Source organism: Pteropus alecto, unplaced genomic scaffold, assembly GCF_000325575.1.
Source record: "Pteropus alecto unplaced genomic scaffold, ASM32557v1 scaffold7, whole genome shotgun sequence".
In the NCBI taxonomy this organism is placed as follows: domain Eukaryota; kingdom Metazoa; phylum Chordata; class Mammalia; order Chiroptera; family Pteropodidae; genus Pteropus; species Pteropus alecto.
This window is the reverse complement of record NW_006494614.1, coordinates 4,026,058-4,041,567: the sequence shown is the minus strand read 5'-3', so window position 1 is coordinate 4,041,567 and position 15,510 is coordinate 4,026,058. Positions and strand designations below refer to the sequence as shown.

The 15,510-nt window shown below is 38.0% G+C and overlaps 1 protein-coding gene across 1 annotated transcript in view; it reads left to right on the top strand.

Annotated features, from left to right (window-relative positions):
• The window catches only part of KLHL32 (kelch like family member 32), a 176,857-nt gene that overhangs the window by 62,510 nt on the left and 98,837 nt on the right, over positions 1-15,510 (top strand). The window contains exon 5 of the mRNA XM_015600301.2: positions 7,218-7,325. Within this exon, the coding sequence (XP_015455787.1) occupies positions 7,218-7,325 (108 nt within the window). The remainder of the gene's footprint in view (positions 1-7,217; positions 7,326-15,510) is intronic.

The following is a 15,510-nucleotide window of genomic DNA, read 5'->3' as shown; positions in this document are numbered from 1 at the left end:
GGACATTGAAAATAAAGAAGTATTATTGAAATTTGAGTTAAAATTTTAAGAGTGATTGTTAACTTATGTTGGGTTTTTAAAGAGTGGAATAAGAAGTGATAATTGAGGTGATTCCACACTATAATCTTTACCATTCTTCCAAAAAGTTCTGTGTAGAAAAGGAGTAAGAAATTGTATGTGAGGATCTCATGAATTCTGAGACAGACATAGCATGTTTTAGTGCTTGTACAGATACATACTTTATGGTTCAGGGCTGGCACATCTGTCATTACACCCATGACAGACATAATAACTAGATCCTGACTACTCACTTGAGCTTGGTTTTAGTTGTGATCCTTAAAACACACCCAGTGCACCTTTGATGAGCCACATAAGAGCCACTCTGTGTTTTATTCACAGAATTCTCTCTGAATGCCAATCATTTTAATCGATACAGAATCCCTCACTCGGCCTCTGCAGTTCCTCCATCTCTTCTTTTTCTCTTGAGGCTTTCAACCTTTTCTGATTTTATTGTCTTCTAAAATTTTTCTTTCTTTATAGCTACTTCTCCTGATTCATGCAGACTCTATCACATCTGCTCAGTCGCTCTTTCATGCAGACCCCAAAGTCTGTCTTAGGACAGCTGTCAAAATGCAAGAAATCCAGGTTTGGTCTCAATGTATCCTTAAGATGTTAAAAGGCAGGATTGTGCCATTGACTGCCCTATGAGGACAGACCAAAAGGTCTCTTCTTGGGAAAGTTTCATTCAATATTGGCTTATCAAATATATTCAATAGGAAGTGTGTTTAAAGATAAAAGAATAGATTTCTTTACGTATACCCAAGGGATATAACCATAAGCTAGAAAGTAACAAGCACTTGAGTGAGCAGAAGCCAAGAGATCTGAGAGGGTGGTCCAAGGATAAAGCCAGATGCATGGATGCTATTTTTCAGAGTACTTAACAATTGACAAGGATAAATACTATATATGGATAACCTGACTTCATGGTGGGCAACAGATTTTGGCTTTCACACTTACTGTTGTGAGCAAGGAAAGCAGCTACCAAAGTAACACCCTTGAACACATTTGTGTCTTTCCACAATGTCACATTTATTGAGGGGAACCTTCTCGGATAAATCAATCAGGTATCCACACAAGTTAAACACAACACACGAAGTGGGGAAGTACAGAGTCTTACGTGACAGAGTTAAGGGATGAAAGTCCTTAGCATCTCCGAGGCGAGCTCTGTTGACCGGCATTGAGGATAGTTTTGCATTGGTCCCAAGCCAATGGCTATGATGGGCAGAAGGTCAGTTTTCTTAGCGCACCCATCTGTAATGCTATTGGTTTAGGCTTGAGCGTCGTCTGTCTGAGGGATCAGCTCCTATGGACCTTATGCTTATTGGCCCCTGCAGATGGGTGCTTATTCAGGACAGTCATGGCTGATGTTTCTGTGGTTTTAGGCATTCCCATTATTAACCAGTTGACATTACTGTCACGGCTCCCATGGAATCCATTTTATAAAGTCCTGAAAGTCTTCGTTTCTTTATGCTTATACATTTACTATATCTTTAGCTGAGAAAAATTAAAATTTGATTTGTGTTCTTTTTCCATTCCATTCCATTCTCCCCCAAAAGACTCAAGTAGTTGAAATATGGCTGCATCTAGGAAGAGGAGAATTCTGAAGAGAAATAGGATAAGCCATAATCATGCTGGTTTTGAAGGGCTCATTATCACCACGAAGTTAATTTAAGAAGCAACTGTGCCAAGAGCAAAACTGTGAAATACAGCTAGATTTTTTGAATAAACAAGCTACATGTTTGAAGATGTTAGGAAAACCAATATGTTTCACAGTTTTTAGCATATAAGATGTTTTTTTCTTTATATGGCTAAGGTGAGGGGAAACTGATATTTTAGAAATACTAATTTTTGTTGTCTAATTATAATTATAGTAATATAATTTTACTGTTTTTGTTTGTCCCGATCTTTTATTCTCAGAGAGTATTATTATACTGTTTGAGGAAGAATTAAAACAGCTATAAAACATATAAGGAGGAAAAAAATCCCTCCAACCAGACCATCCCACTCTTTCAGGCCATTAAGCTGCCCAAAGGGATTAGATTGCTTTTGCATTTGAGAGATAAAGAAGGTAAATAGACCAATTCAACTGCGGTCAAGACCCTTCTCTCCTTAGCATCAGGGAAATGGGCTATTGTGGTAAATTGAACAGTCTCATTACCTGAGATTTACTACATTCTATATGTGAGATAGAACCAAAATGCAATAAAGGATAATGACCATTAACACTAATATGAGCAAAATGTCATCTGTGCTGATTCGGAAGTTAGTGCAAATCTCTGTAATGCCTCATGGCCATTGTAAACATCACTACTTCTATAACACTGGGCATATAAAAGATGTAGGGGATCAGGCTAGATATGCTGCAGTCATTGCAAGTTGCTCTTTTCAGTGCTTCTTTAAATATGTTTATTTACTTTTATTTAACTCTGTCATAAAAGATAAGGGTTGAATGTACCCACTCCAGTTACTTCACATGTAAAATCATTTGGATTTCTGATAAAATGGTAATTCACAATACATCTTGCCCATATCCACACAACTCCAAAGCTACGCATAGTTTCCAGGTAAAAAAGGCCATATTTCACCAAGTTTTAAGTGCTTAAAAAAGTCTATCAGCTGTCGTTCTACTTAGCTTTGAAGATGTAGTAGGAATTCCATTGGTCGACTTCTTAGCATAATGCACCAACCTAAAACTGGTTGTAACTCATCGTGTGACTGCATGACAGCTAACATGATTCAGGGAAACAATTCACGTACTGTGATTTTAGGACTCAATTCGTGTCATTTCTATGTGAAATACAGGAGCAATGACACATTATAAATCCTCAGCTCTCTTTGTGGTAGGCATTTAAAGTGGATTGTATTCTTACAAACTGGGTTTTCAATTAGAAAGATTTGTGGTGGTGGCAGCACATTATCAGCCAAGAGTAAGCCGTGACAACCGTAAATCTCAGCCTGGACAAGGCTCTCCCAAAGGCAAAATAGTCTGAACCAAGGAAGAGTCTGCACAGCGCTTTTATGTTTCTAGGCAGAACCTTATCCCATACTTTGGCAGAATGTTGTGGCATGACAGAGGACATGACCATATGTTCTTAATTTTTCCAAATGAACTAATTTCTATTTAGCTTATGGTAGATACTCTTTAACTTTAGCTATGTTTTAGATCCCAGAAAATTTTTTCTCAAGTCAAATAAATTATTTTTGTTTACAACAACGTAAAAGAGCTGGGTATCATCTGCAGCTGACTTTTTGAAGAGCTTGTCAGTTCGTTCATCTATTTATTGACCTCTGTTTATTGCATGCAGGCAATGCTAGTGTCTAGGATCTCCTAAGTGAATGAGGAAGATATGAAGCCCACTTTCATGAAGCTTAGTTTGCCTTTTCAAGAAGTTTGACCTCATCACCTCTTTTGCCACCACAGGAGGATTTGTTTTTCCCCATGGGCTCTAGCAGGTTTCTAGACATTGTTTCATGAGCTTGGGCAGCCTAGGCAACTGGTGTTGCACTGTGTCAGATGCCTGGGTTCTTCTTTACTTTGGTGGAATGCTGTGAGGCTTTTCCTAATTGAGGTGCCTTGTAAGTTTATTGAACTCAAGATATTGACCTTGATTTCATAGTAACCTTTTTTTTTAAATTAACCAATTTTCTAATTTTTAAAAATTATGATGTGTTAAATGTGTAACATTAAATTTCTAAAACCATATGTTATGCTATCGGAATGGAAGTTATGTGTTTATTGAAATGGTGGTGATTTTTTTTTTTTATGATAGAGTCTTTCCTTAAAGTAGGGTATGGGAGCATGTAGTGAAAACGAAGTCCTGCAGCCAGTCATAGGGATTTTGAATAGGATCGTCATCAGGAAAGTATTTGAAAGGAATGGATTTGGACAGAGGGCTGGGGGAAGAGACTATTTCTTAGCTTTCATTCCAATTGGGAGCAAAGGGAAACATAATAGAGTAGGACAGTGTCGATTAGAATAACAGTTTCTATTTACTAAGCACTTGCTGTGTGCCAGGTATTATGCTTGACTTATGCATCATTGTATCTAAACATCAAGACAACCTTGTGAGATTAGTATGATTCTCATTTTACAGATAAGGGGCCTGAGCTTCAGAGAAGTTAACGAATTAGCCAAGGTCCCATGTTCAAGGTAAATTGCCCACATGACCAGTAAGTTATAGAGCTAGGATTTGAATCAGGTGTGTCTTCTTGCACAGTCCCAAGCATTAAAAATAAAACAAAGTTTTCAAAAGGAAATTGTTAGAAATACACAGGTAACTCATGTCCATTGTAATGATCGAAATAATACTATGTAAATGGAGCAAAATTAATAGTCTTTTTCTTCCCTCTTCAGTCATACCATATAATATAACGACAGTATCCAATTTGGTGTTCCTTTAGGGCTTATAAAAAATGTTCAAATATATATGTACATTATTTAAGGGGTTGGGTTCTCCCCAATTCTACCTAGCCAAGCTTCAAGCTCAGTAGCTCACACCCCTCTTGCTGTAGATGCCTGTTCTGTGCCAATTGCCTTGGTTGCTTTTGAAAGACATCTAGGAAAGCAGGTTCGAAAAACTCCCTTGGCAGCTTGTTCTGTTATTTAACTTTTTCCATTTCATTAACCCAGATAATTCTTCCGCAGTTTGAGTCATTTCTGTCTTGCTCTGCATATGGGGTTGATGGAGAGCAGCTGGTCACCACATCAGGTGCAACTGCAACTTGGAAGATCTGAAGAAAGAAATTAGTGCAGGGAATATTAAAAACTGAAACACTCAATATAATAAAAAAGAGACATTGAAAACAACTGAAATTTGTTCTTTTAAAAGTGGCTATAGGAAGTCTAGAGAAAAATTCAGAAGTATTCAAATTGAAAGACTTTTTCGTTATGACCTGTGCTTTTAATTTTAAATTTTCAGATCTACAGATACGTAAGCAGAATCCATTTACCATTAAAGTCAATTTCTCATGAGCATTTTTTTTATGTATAGCCACACTTGATTTCAAAAACAAAAACAAAAAAAACCAAAACCAAGTCTCGAAACTGGTACTTTAAAGTATCAATCCTTTTAACAAGAGAATTCATAAAAGAAACTTCATTCTATTTTATCATTATCCCAAAATAGAAACTTCAAGCTTGCCCCTAACCACTATGCTTCACCAAACCAAGGATTATGTGACTTCGAATCCAGTGTTCCTAACCTACCACATAGTACCTTAACTTCCAGTGGCGGTAGTGGGAAGCCAGATCAACTCACTCACTAACCAGGTTCCCAGGTTACCATATTGACTATTCGCCTTTAACAGCTTCTAAAGGATAGATTTTGCTTAGATTTTAAAAGATTAGATTTTGTTTATTCATGATAAAATAAATTTCTGAAAGTTAAATATATTCTTAATTTAACATGTATAGAATTGTGAGGATCAACAATAAATTTATCAAAATGAAAAATTGCTAAAAGATGAATATTAATATATTAGCAAAACAAAATAGCATATTTTAATATTAAAAAGATTTCATGTAAACTGAAATATTAAATATTACTGCATGGAACAGTGAGGTGTGTTGTTGGTGGTGGTGCTTGGTTTTTTGTTTTATTTCTCTGAAGTTAGCCCAACTCCAAAATCTCAAGGGATAGTTCCCTCAAGTCTTTTCTTACTTCTGACACCAATTGAAAATTTGAGGGGATTCCTAAAACTTCTCTCATGTTCAGTAATTCGCTATACAGAGTCACAGAACTCACTGAAAGCTTTTGTATGTCTTATTAGAGGGAAAGGATGCAAATTAGAACCAACCGAGAGAGGAGACACAGTGCAGAGTGCAGAGTGCAGAAGGAGACCGCATGTGAAGCTTCTGGTCAACCTCACCCGTGAACTCATTGTATTACCTCCTCCAGGCCATGCTGTGTGACAGTATGCACAGAGGACTGGCAACCAGAGAAGCTTACCCAGGCTTCTGGTATCCAGAGTTTTTACTGGGGCTCAATCACAGACACCCTGTGTGGCTGATGTTTGTCTTCAGCCTCTCCTGGAGGTCAGGTTAATACCATTAGTTTCTAGTTCCTCTGGAGGTCAGAACTGAAATGGCATGGCTCCAGACCCCCATCATAAATCATGTTGCTAGACTATCAGTGGTAAAGGCCTCTGGACACACAAAGACACTTTGATCAGGCAGGATATTCCAGGGGCCTAGAGATCGCCTTCCAGAAGCCCAGGGCAAAGGCAGAATAAGGTTAATTCTTCAATAAACAGACATATACAATCTAAATAATATATTTCGTCATCAGTAACACAAAATTGAATGTTCTCTTTATACCTTTTAAGTCAAAGTTGTTAAAAGTGTATAAATTAGTGTGGGCTGTTTTTGTTGCGGGAAGGTTAAACCCATGCATTTGTTTAATTTAGCAAGTTTTTACTTTTTAATTTTCAAGTTTCCATTTGACATACTGTCATTCAGTGGAAGAACTGATTTTCAGTAAGTTGGCCATTTGGAGAATTGGTATGGGGGCAAATTGATTTTCACTGAATAACTTAGATAATGGTTCTCAAATTCAAGTGAGCATCAGAGTCACCTGGTGACCCATTACAACAACACGGATTGCTGGGCCCCACTCTGAGTTTTTGATTCAATAGGTCTGACCTGGGCACCAAGAATCTGTAACAATTTCCTGGGTGATATTGCCAATCCAGGGGCCACATTTTAAAAACCACTGGAATAGAGTATTGTGATATGCGTCAGATGAGAGAAATGAGGTGTGTCAGTGAGGTGGAGCAGGAAAAAGGAAGAGAAGTTGGGAGACAAGGTTGCTACTTTCCATGTCCTACTGGCATGACTGGGAATGCCACGCGTTTCGTGATAGCTTTGAGACGTCAGGATCAAGAGCAAGTTCAGTGAGTGAGCCTAAACATGATCACTGCAGAGAACGGCTGTGGTAGATTGAGACTCTGCGTGTGAGGTGTGCAGTGCTGTTTGTGTGTTACACAGCAAAGTGATTTGCAGTGACTTCTATGAATGAAGCTTTGTAGAAGCGTTTCAGAAACCAAAGTCAATCTTTAACTTGTAAATGTTTTTCTTTTCTAGTTTCTCTAGAACTTTGTCCTGTTCCCTTGCTTTTTAAGTCCCATAACTCTCTTTTTTCATTTCTTTCCCACCTCAGGCAATGTTCAGTCTTTGTATGGTGGAAAGTGGAGCTGATGAGGTGAATTTACATGGTGTGACAAGCCTTGGCTTAAAGCAGGCTCTGGAGTTTGCATACACGGGACAGGTACGATACAAAATGCCATCCGAGAAGCTGAGCATTTTTAACTGTACCTAACCAGAGGAGATTTTCCTTGAAGTATGAGATTTAGTTATTTATCTTGTTATTCATTTTGATGTTAAAAAAAATGTTGCACAGCTACTTAATTTTATAACTAAAATGATGGAAAGGTAAGTAAAGCAGTATGATTTTAAATGTGACCCAGGGAATGTAGTATTTTAATCTTAGCTCAATGGTTTGCTGGTGTAATTTTAATATATTCTAAAGAACTGTTACACGGGAAAGCGTTTGCAAGATCACTTGAATTCTCATTGTTATCACTGGAGTTCAGTGACTCAATCTGGGCTTTATTGGCTTAAAAACAAAACCAAAAAAATATATATTAAAGGCTATGGCTGGCATCTTGGCACCTTGTCCTCCACACATATCTCAGAGTCAGGATGTCAAGTAATAGATTAGAATGTTATGGTTTAAAAGCCGAAATTGTTCATCACTAAAATTGTTGTAGGATTTACAGGGATCTCCAGAGAACATCCATTTTTCTTTTTTCTTTTTTTTAATGAAAGCATAATAATGACAACTAATAGAATCCAAGAGCCATATCAGTGTACAGCTGTTAGAGCTAATCAAAACAAAACTACATAAAGACAATATAAATCCATATCTTTGTGGTTCCTAACTAGTTTTGTATTAGTGAAAAAATTGTTAGAGCACACAAAACCTTTCCTTTATAAATTATTTTTAGTTGAGATATAATTGACATGTATAACATTGTATTAGTTTTAGGTGTACAACATAAAGATTTGATATATGTCTGCTGCAAAATGATTACTATAATAAGTTAATTAACATCCATCACCACACATAGTTATAATTTTTTTCCTTCTGATGAGAACTTTTAATTCTCTCTTAACATCTTTCAAATACACAATACAATACTGTTAACTATAGTCATTATGATGTATATTACATTCCCACGACTTATTTATATTATAACTGAGAGTTTGTACCTATGACCCACTTCACCCATTTCCCACCCCCATTTTAATTTGAGAACCACTCAGCTAAATCGACGCAGATATGGGCCAGATGTTTATCCTCTTTTTATAAAGTTTTGTTCTTTAATTCTATTTCGTCCAATTTATGTTCAGTGCCTTATACACTAAAATCAGGGCCTCTTCTCTTGACAGGCTCACACCCTGGTGGGGGAAAGAGGAATATATATATATATAATTATACATTCTCACTGTGATGGGAGGTATAGTAGAAACAATACAAGGCAGTGGGGACAAAAAAGAGGTTGTGGTCAACTGGGCCATCAGTGTAAATCTTCACAGAGAAGGTGGTATTTGTTGAATGTTGGGAGTTCACTCTTCTACTAAATTTTCTTCTTTACAGATTTATTAAAATGTATGATATTGCCCATTCTCTTTTCTAGAGCTAGTACAGTTCAAGATATGTTTCATAGACTAATTGAGGCAAGTCTGGCAGCTGAAATGAAAATAGAAGGTAGGAAAGGAAACAAAATTATCCATCAATAAGCAGGTACAAAGAGGAATAGAAAGGAGATGGGTAACAGATTTATTGTCAGCCCAGCCAGATATCTTAAGGCAGATGGTCATTGTTCATAGAGTTGCCAAAAGATATTTCTAGAGAGGTGAGTAAATAATGTGTTGTAAGCTTTTTGGTTTACAGATACAAAGAAAAATACCAGTTGTAACCGGCTGTGTATATTTCTCTCTTCACACCTGAATTACAGTCACACCTGCATTTGTCCATCTCTAAAGTATGATTGATAACTCATGGCTCACACTTCACTGGCGTGCAATGAGGATGAAATAGCAAATATTGTTTCTTTGATACAGCTACCCAAGTAAATAGTTTCTGTACTTAGCTTCATTAACAACTAAATGTTTTAAGCTCAGAGGCTATGAGCTGCAGATCACATTTAAAACATTAGTAAACAAAAGAGCACAAAAATTGCTGTGAAGGCTGAAGTATAACACTCGTGTGGATATAAGTGGCTGCCTTATTGTTTGCCTTGATTATCTTGTGGCTTCTTTCACAATATATATAATCTGTGGCACAAAGGTCTATGAAACATGCACTGAAAATAGCATAAGGGAAGCCAACTTTTTGAAGGGTGAAAAAAATTGCTTGGCAACGGGAAAGAAGTTTGCAGAAGGGCAGCCATATCCCATTGCCTAAGAGTCATATGCTCATGTTCCACTTTTATGAGGAAAAAGCCAATTGAGAAAATATGTATAGGTATCTGATATAAGTGTTAAAAAAATAAAAGCAAGCCCTAGAGCCAGACCTGGAATTACAGTTATTCTGCCTAGTGACCAGTTGCATCCACAGAGGGGTTACAAGCCTGCAGCACATAGCAATAACTCAGCTGTTCAGATGGTGTGCTGAGAGAGCAGGAAGTGTGCTGACATGTCATGGAGCACCTACTGCAAGAGCCAGGGCACTTCCCTAAGGCACTTTATATGTGCTGTTTAACCTAATTTTCTAGGCATTTTTGAGGAACGCAATGATCCCACCGTAAGGATGACAAGCCCAGGAAGGTGCAATGAATAACTAAGATCATTCTCCTGGTCTGTATTGACTTAGGGAGTCAAGCCCAGTCCTTTTCATTTCAAATTCATTGTTCTTTCTTAATGTCCTATGTTATTAAGAAAAAGTTAAGTCATATTTTTATGCTTTCTTGAAAGAGGCAAGGAAATGTTTGGACATTTTAGAGTGAACACTCTTGATGGTTCTCTCAACCTGGGTGCCTTTCAAACACTCAGTTCGTAAGATTTCTTAGTTGCTGCTCTTGTACTCTATATGCGATTATTTTATGCTGCTGAGTGGAAATCAATATAGTGTCTCTTGGAAAACATCCACGGCAGTTTGGTTTCTTAAACACTAAAATGACTTTATAATAAATCTGTTTTCCCTTTAAGAGATGAATGCAGATGATGGCAAAAAGTGAAATTGTAATATACTTAAGAAATTAAAAAAACTGCTTTCGCTTACTAAGAAATTGACATTAACATTAAGCAAAGAGTTTGGAATAGTGAACGAACTCGTAGTTCTTCAACTTCTTAATTATTATTTACTATTGTGGACATTCGCTGCTATGTAGTCTTTAGCTATATGGATTTGTAAAAATCTGTGTTAACATCGAATTTATCTACCTATAGTTTCTAGTAACAACTAATTATACCTTTAGTCAGTTGTAGTAAGCATAGTATAAAATGTCGGTATTTTAAGTGTCTGAAAATTGTTGCTGTCTTGGGAGAGAAATTGGAAGTACAGAGTGGGTGTGATGAATGAATGCCGCTAAGTATAACAAGATGTGAGTGTGTGTTCCTCCTACACACTGCTCTATAACCTAGCCTTCTTAAAATTGGTCACAGATTTCATCCAAGAAATTTTAAAGAAAAAGGAGACTTTCCACCTAAAGCTAATACACCCTCTGAAAGTGCATGCACTCTTCTTATATATAATAAGGAGCATACACAGGGTGAGCAAGCACACACTTTGCCTTCGTGCTAATAAGACACGTGCCCTTCCTGTGGGCACAACCTGCTTGAGACACAGCTTGAGCAGAACTCAGGATGCATGGCGGCTTCTGTGGGTGCCCTTGCACAGCCATGCGGAATAGAACCAGCCATGGAGGGCAAAGAAGCCAGGCTGCTCTGCGGGCCCTGTTCCAGGCTGGTGCTGGAAGCTAGGTCGGAAGCAAACGGTGTGATATAAACTGTCACTGGGCAGATCTGCCTTGGGGAAGAAAGAACAACATGAACCTAAAAAACCCCACAAACTATCACTTACTCTGGTAGGTAAGAGGTCTCTGTTATCCTGGACTCTCTCAATCTCACTTTCCAACTCTGGCCAGGAATTCATTCGTGTTGCAGACCAGCCCTGAGTAGAAAAGATATGAGGAAGAAGAGGGAAGAGGGGATGCTGATGGAGACGTTGCCTGGGAGAAGAAATCTTGGTCCAAACTAGACAAGACATCAGCCACCCAGGAGCAAGCAGGTGTTGCTAAGAAAGCCCAGCCAGACAGTGAGGAGCAGTTAACACTGAGACCTTTTTATAAAGAGAAGAGTGCTGCTCAGAAGATGAATGACTTCCAACCCCAGAGGTCTTGGAATAAGCCTCTAGGAATTAGAGTTACTCAGGACCAAAAATGGAAGCAAATAGAACTGAGAACCACAATAAAGGTTATTATTTAGCACTCTGGCTGTGATGATATCAAGGAACATAAGACTGTATGCCAATTACTGTGCTAAACACTTTCCGTATTACACTTGGTTAACTTTTTCTCACTCTCCAGAGGACTGTCCTGGTCTGTCCTTGTAGCCTGATGGAGAGATTCCAGAAACCCAGTGGAGAGAGAAACTATGCACCAAATGATGGTGATATTTGTAGTCCTCTTTAAAATTTCCCACCTCCAGGTACTGTTAATTTGTCAGCCATAACCAGCTGTGTCATATCCGGGCAACTAAAGAAGAAGGATTCTTTGGTGTCTGTGTTCCCTTGCTTTTCTCTTCATTATCCAGTAACACCAGCCCTTGACTCCTCAACATCGTGGAAGAACCCATCTCTATGGGGAGACCCATCCTAATTACCTTTCCCTATTCCAGAGAATGCTTCAGTACATTCTTCACAGGGATATTTTGTGTTACCATTAATATTACTATTTTGAAGTCTTTGGAAGTCTAGACAAGTTTGATACTCTGTTAAGTGAAAAAATAAACTTTTTAGCTATAATTTTAGTTATGTAAAAGTACTCCTGCAATCAAATTGAAAACTAAGGGAAACTGTCTGTTAATTTCCATGCTCTTACATAGTGAAATTTTTCTTCCTGATTCTCTTTTGATTCCCTAATATGTTCACCTGATTTTTTAAAATCTAACCCTGATAAGGCATACACTGTGGCATTGCATTTTGATGATCATTGAAACTGTATTTATTCTCTAAGCATAATACTTTTCTCTGGAGACCTGAGTGTCAGGCCCAACAGCAGAATGACAGGAGTCTTAATTAGAACTGCTTTCCCATGGACCATGCCTTCAGGGATAGATGTGTCACTGTACATGGAAAAAGTCCCCATCGTGTTTACTTATAAATATAACCTGGTTGAACTAAATGGTTGACATGGAACAAACCTGGGAGTTTTCTTAAATGCTTTTCTTGGGAGCAATGTTAAGACTATTCAGTGGTTTAAATATTTTAACTGTAGAGTCCTTTTTGTACCTACAGAAGGCAAAGAGGTACCTGCACTGTGCCCCAGGCTCTAGAGGGCACAGTCTAAAATCAACATTCTAAGGAAGAACATTTCGAATTGTGCAGAAAGTGATCATATTTTCCTCACCTCAATTCTTGTAAGAGCTGTGCCAGAATTCATAACTGGATTGTTGACATGGAAAGTCTGAGAAGAGTGAAATGAAGGGAGGAAGTTTGAATTCCATCAGCGACTTTTTGCTTTCTTGGATCTTTTGAAACTCTACATCATTTGCCTTTGGGGAGATTTTCTCTTTTATCAGTGGATTATTGAAACGAACAAGCAAGCAGATGTGTCTGCTTACTGTTTTGGGGTGAAGATGTTACATGTTCCCATTCGTGGTTTCGTAGAATGTGTTGATCAATTTGACAGACAAGAGCCATATGCCAAATGGAATTTTTATTGCTTCCCAAGATATCAAGTAAAATAATAAAGCCTCGACATGATTGGGTGGTCAAAAGTGGCAAAGACAGATTGGAGACCTGGTTGTTTATTGTGAAAAAATGAGAAGTGAGATTTTAGAAGTCCAGATTTAGACTGACCCCCTTCCGCCTCCCTCCCAGAAGCTTACCTTTCTCAACTGCAGACCCAAGGACAAGTTCACTGGGCCCAAAGCCTGTCTGTTCCTCAGGGAGGACAGTTGATTCAGAGGAAGTGAAGTCATTTAGAGCAGGATCAGTTCTGACAGTCTCTTCTTCATGGAAGCTTGTTCTCCCTTTTTAAATGTGCGTGCTGTCTGGTCAGACTCTACTAAAGGTGTAGTTTATACTGCAGGAACTAGAAAGCCATTTGCTCAGCACTTCAGTGTCTAAAACATCTCTTTGTGAGGAAGTGTAGCTATGGCCACACTTCTGAGATCAGCTTTCCAATTTAGTAATAAATTTGATATTTCAACTTAAAAAAAAATTTCCTGGATTTTCTCTAATAATTTGTAAGGCTTTCAGGCAGGTCCAGAAATGGCTTGAGAATGCAAACAGGGGTGTTTGACTTTGGCATTTATTGTGGTTAGGGAGTAGAGCTGGAGGGTTCCCCACAAGGGCAGGGGCTTGCATGCTTTGAACTTCCCACCAGCACCAAGGGAGAGAGCACTCAGACTTCGTTGTACTTTTTCCCATTTTTGGAGCAAACAGGGAAGAGGGAATGGTGGGACTTGAAAGCTGTCAGGAGTCAAACATCGCAAATGGAGTCAGACTCTATTACATTAGGCTAGCGTTCTACTTGAGTAATAGTCACGTTTTAGGCAAAGAAATTTTCCTCTGGGACATTGTGAAACTGTTACTTAATGAAAACAAAATGTATTTGAACAATATACTTATAGCATTTATAATCTTTCTTGGCATCAATTCTGTGCCTAGGAACCCATCGTGGGCCAGGGTGCTTGAGTTCATGTGTACAAAACATGCACACCAATAGCACTATGAGGGGCTCTGGATAGCTGAGATAATATTAAATGACAAGAGTGGCTGTGGCCCATCTGTCTTTTAACCTTATGTTCATTCTATGAAACTCCATTCAGATGAACTAGACTTGTTGTCCTTCTTTCTTCCACTCTCCTTCCAGCTCTCTTTACCTTCCACCTTCACCTACTGCCAGTATAGGGAATAGAAGGAGAAGTATTTCCTGTATGCTCTTGATAATGGTTTTATTGTCATAGTGGGGCAATAAACAACTGGTCCTTTTCTAGTTGACATTCTACTCCAAAGTAGAATCGGCTAATATCCAGCAACTCATATAGTAGGTCAGCCACTTAGTTAACTCAGACTGAAGTTTGCACTTGTGTGCACTTGTTTCTCTTGAATGTTTCAGCAGAGAGTTCCATTGCCAAACATTTTATATTTTATGGTGTCTATATGAAATTTTTCCTTTGCTGTGGTACGTGAGCTATTTGCTCAGTAACTGCTGTTTTGGAATATTTCTAATCAGAAATCATTACAATTGTGTTCTTTCTTGATCATTGGAACTTCTGAGTGTTGGCTACACTCAGAATCATTCCCTAAGGAAATTCTGATCCTTCCTTTAGGTGTTCCATCAAATCACCTCTGAGTTGAGGGAGGTTAATAGTTTATTTGGTTCAGAATCTTGATTAGCTCTTTAATTTGCGTAAGATGTCAGCCTATTGATGTCTATTTAAAGTATATGAACTTTTCCCCTTATTCAGTAAAAAAGAATGATTGCATTCCAGCCTCAGTCTGTTTGCTGGACAGCTCTAAATAAAAGTTCATTTGGGAGAAATTATACACATAATGGATTCCCAGAAGATATGCAGTCTATTCATCTGGCTTGATGGTTCTCAACCTCATCTATCAGACCTTACTATAAAAAGGCCACCTCTACTATCCTGAAATGAAATTTTTAAATAATGTAACCTACCTATACAAATTACTCTAAACATCAATAAGAATGCCTTAACCATATAAAAAGAATAAACAGAAGGTAAGGATAGAATAAAAATAATTTGTATTTCAGTATGTACATGTTTAGGCAGAACTCTTCCAGAAGATGTAATAAAATAGTCAGCTGTCTCCACCTACAGATAGCATTGCCATGCCTGGGACAGCTGCAGACAGTGCAGACTCACATCAATGTTTTGCTGGCAACTGAGATACCACAAAGGCATGCTCGAGGTGACATGATTTTCTAAAATAGTGAACAACTCTTAGTTAAGTTCCGTACAAAACAAAACATTAGTCTTCTCTTGATTTTTATTGTAGTAGTATTCTTGAAGAATTTAGCGTATCTTGACACATAAACACAAATTGTGTTTATATGTAAAACAGAGTTAGATTCTAGGCTTAGATTTGTATAAATTAAGTTTTTCACTTATGTGCATGTCCAGAAGGGCACTCAAATGTGCAGGATATAGGGCTGTTCTTTGTGGTTGTTGACCATCCTGTACATTGCATGACATCT